The sequence below is a fragment of the Lipotes vexillifer genome, unplaced genomic scaffold, assembly GCF_000442215.2.
Source record: "Lipotes vexillifer unplaced genomic scaffold, Lipotes_vexillifer_v1.1 scaffold2094, whole genome shotgun sequence".
Taxonomy (NCBI): domain Eukaryota; kingdom Metazoa; phylum Chordata; class Mammalia; order Artiodactyla; family Lipotidae; genus Lipotes; species Lipotes vexillifer.
Window position 1 is genome coordinate 578054 of NW_006790887.1, and position 2651 is coordinate 580704.

At 56.8% G+C, this 2651-nt stretch overlaps 1 protein-coding gene across 1 annotated transcript in view; it reads right to left on the minus strand.

Annotated features, from left to right (window-relative positions):
- Positions 1–2651, minus strand: part of PTPRN2 (protein tyrosine phosphatase receptor type N2) — a 535117-nt gene that overhangs the window by 19421 nt on the left and 513045 nt on the right. The window contains exon 21 of the mRNA XM_007463991.1: positions 2405–2469. Coding sequence (XP_007464053.1) covers positions 2405–2469 — 65 coding nt within the window. The remainder of the gene's footprint in view (positions 1–2404; positions 2470–2651) is intronic.

The window sequence follows — 2651 nt, forward strand, 5'->3', positions numbered from 1 at the left end:
GATCCCTGCTGTATCAAAGGCTTTACTCCCCAAAGCCCGTGTGCCTGGCCCAGGCTCCAGGCTGTGGCTGGCTGGGCTGCCGGAGTGTCCCCGGCCAGCCTCTGAGCCCAGGGCCAGGAGAGCTTGGGAGAGGCATTCGTCGGTCCTCCTGCAATTCATTCCTTTAAGAAAAGGGAATGGGAAGAAAGGTTTCGTGTCCAGGCCCAGAGCCTTTGATCATTTGATGAACGCGGGCCGGCAGCACGGTCCTCCGGCTTCTCAGGCCAGACAAAGGTGGCCCTGGCCGCCCGGCCCCGCGAGCTTGGCCCAGAACAAAACCCCGGCGGCCGCTCGCCGGGGCGGCCTGGGAAAGGCCCACCTCGCAGGCCGAGGGGCCGCCCTGCCCTTTGATCTGTCCCGAGACTGCAGCCTGGGCCCCGGGTCAGGGGATTTCACAGCGCGGGCCCTCGGGCAGAGGGGAGCAGGTCAGGGGCAGAATGAGGGGTGACCAATCTCTGAAAGAGCCCGGAGACCGCCCTCCCAGGCCAGTTCCACATGGCTGGGCTCGCACTGTTGCCGCGGCCGAGCTTCAAGTGGGATTTGACAAGACGGGGCAGGCACCTTGGGCCCAGGGGCTGGCGGGGCGGGGGGCAGCCGGGATGGGAGTCGGCCCCGCCCCCGGGGCTGCGGCACTTTCCTGCTCCAGGTGCACTCACACCTGCTGGGTGGACACCCAGGTATTCCCCCTGCCCCGGTACCGGTACCGCTGGGGCCCCTGTCCTTGGGATGAGCTGGGCGCCATGCCACACGGTGTATATGCATTGGGTTCCTGTGTCACTTGCTTACACACAAAGGCGGCACCTCAAACATGCAAGGGGATCTGCATTCTCGGAAGGCATCTGGTTTGATAGAGGGGGAAACGCTACATGTGACAGCAGGCAGGGGAGCAGGATGGGGGAGAAGCAGGAATTCCGCTGTGGGCTGCAGGCTCGTAGTGACGGCGCATTTGCAAATGAAGAGACAGATACAGTGGATGGGACACAGCGGCATTACTGGACGGGGAACAAATGACCTTTCAGCCAAAAAAGTTAGCTTTTTGGATCTAAGGCCAAAACATGTTATTAAAAGCACCATCAGAGCATTTGCATCTGCTTTGTTGTTTGTTTGCACATCACAGCTCGGAGCTACTTTGGGGCATACGGTCTCTGGTGGTGTGAGCCCCGCCCACTGTCCCGCAGCCCTGCCTCCCCGCTTACTAGCTGTAGGGCTGGTAAGATGCTCAAGCTCTCTAGTCCTTGCGTGTAACACAATGGCTATTATTTTATCCTCACACATCGATATCCTTGGGCTAAAGATGTGCTCTGTTTTTCTGTTAACCAGGAGAAATGGAGTAAGAAAGATGCCTATTTCAGAGTTGCTGACAGTTGTGTGACAACGTATAGAAACCCATTTCTGTAATCAGTGTCTGCTCTTATTGCCAGGCACAGGATGAAGGGTGGGCATCCTGGAAGGTGGGTGCCCTAGCTAAGAACACACGTGTGCGTGCGTGTGTGTCAATGTAGAGAGGAAGACGTTTTCACAGGTGGGAAGGAGACTGTAAGACGTCACCAATCGCATTGTTTCCTTCCCAAGTTCCCTGGAGGCTGACAGGCATCTCGAGAACAAGGAAGTGCCTTTTCAGGGCAGGTCAGGGTCGCCCTGCTGATGTGGGCGTGCTTCTCCTAGAGGCGGGTCCGAGAGAACCTTCTCCCACTTGACTATGGAGCGCACTCTGGCCTCTAAGGGCACACCTCACGGGTTTGTTCTGTGGACCACACTTGGGGAGCTGCCAGCCCCGTTTGGTCCCTGCACTCTCATGGGTTAAACTCCACCCAAGCCATGAACTCATCCCAGGTCTGTGCTCAGATCACAGCACTCTAAGCCCAAGTCCCCGGACACTGTCTTTAGGAGGGAAAGGCCCAGGACCACGGAGAGCGATTCATGGGCTAAAACGATGTTACAAAGGGGCATCCAAAGGTGACCTATTTTAGAGACAATCACTACAAGAGACTTTACGTTGCTCTGAATTTTGCAAATATAGTTTTAATAACAGGGAGGATTTGTTTAAGGCTATTCTGAGCTGCTGAAACGCTGAAAGATCAGGGCTGCCTTCTCCTCACTCCTGATGTTAACACAGGACGTCCTCAGCGAGCACTCACCCATCACCTACTGTGCGTTGAGCCCAGTGTGCGACCCCGGGCGGAGGAGATGACAAAGGAGGAACCTTAGAAATGAACGTGCTTGCTGCAAACAGCTTTCCTGCTACTCAGGAAAGGGACAACAGGCTAATTTTCCCCAAGGCTTTCTGTGACTACTGCACCGAGGTTGCCATGGCAACCCCATCCGGCTCTGAGCCACAACAAAGCAGCCCCGCTCTGAGTCTTACCTTTGGCCATCTTATTGAGAACCATGTCGATCAGGATGTAGGTGCCGCTCCTGCCCGCGCCATCACTGTCAATAGAAGGAGAGAGATGAGGACACAACGCACCATGCTGTCCCCACTCCCCACACGCCAACGATGGCATCTTGCCTCTGTGCTCAAGGGGGGCCCATGAGAGGAGAGGAGGGCAGGGTGGAGAATTGGAGAGGAAGAGAAAGAAAGGGGGTCAGGGTGGGAGAGGGGAGGGGGAGGG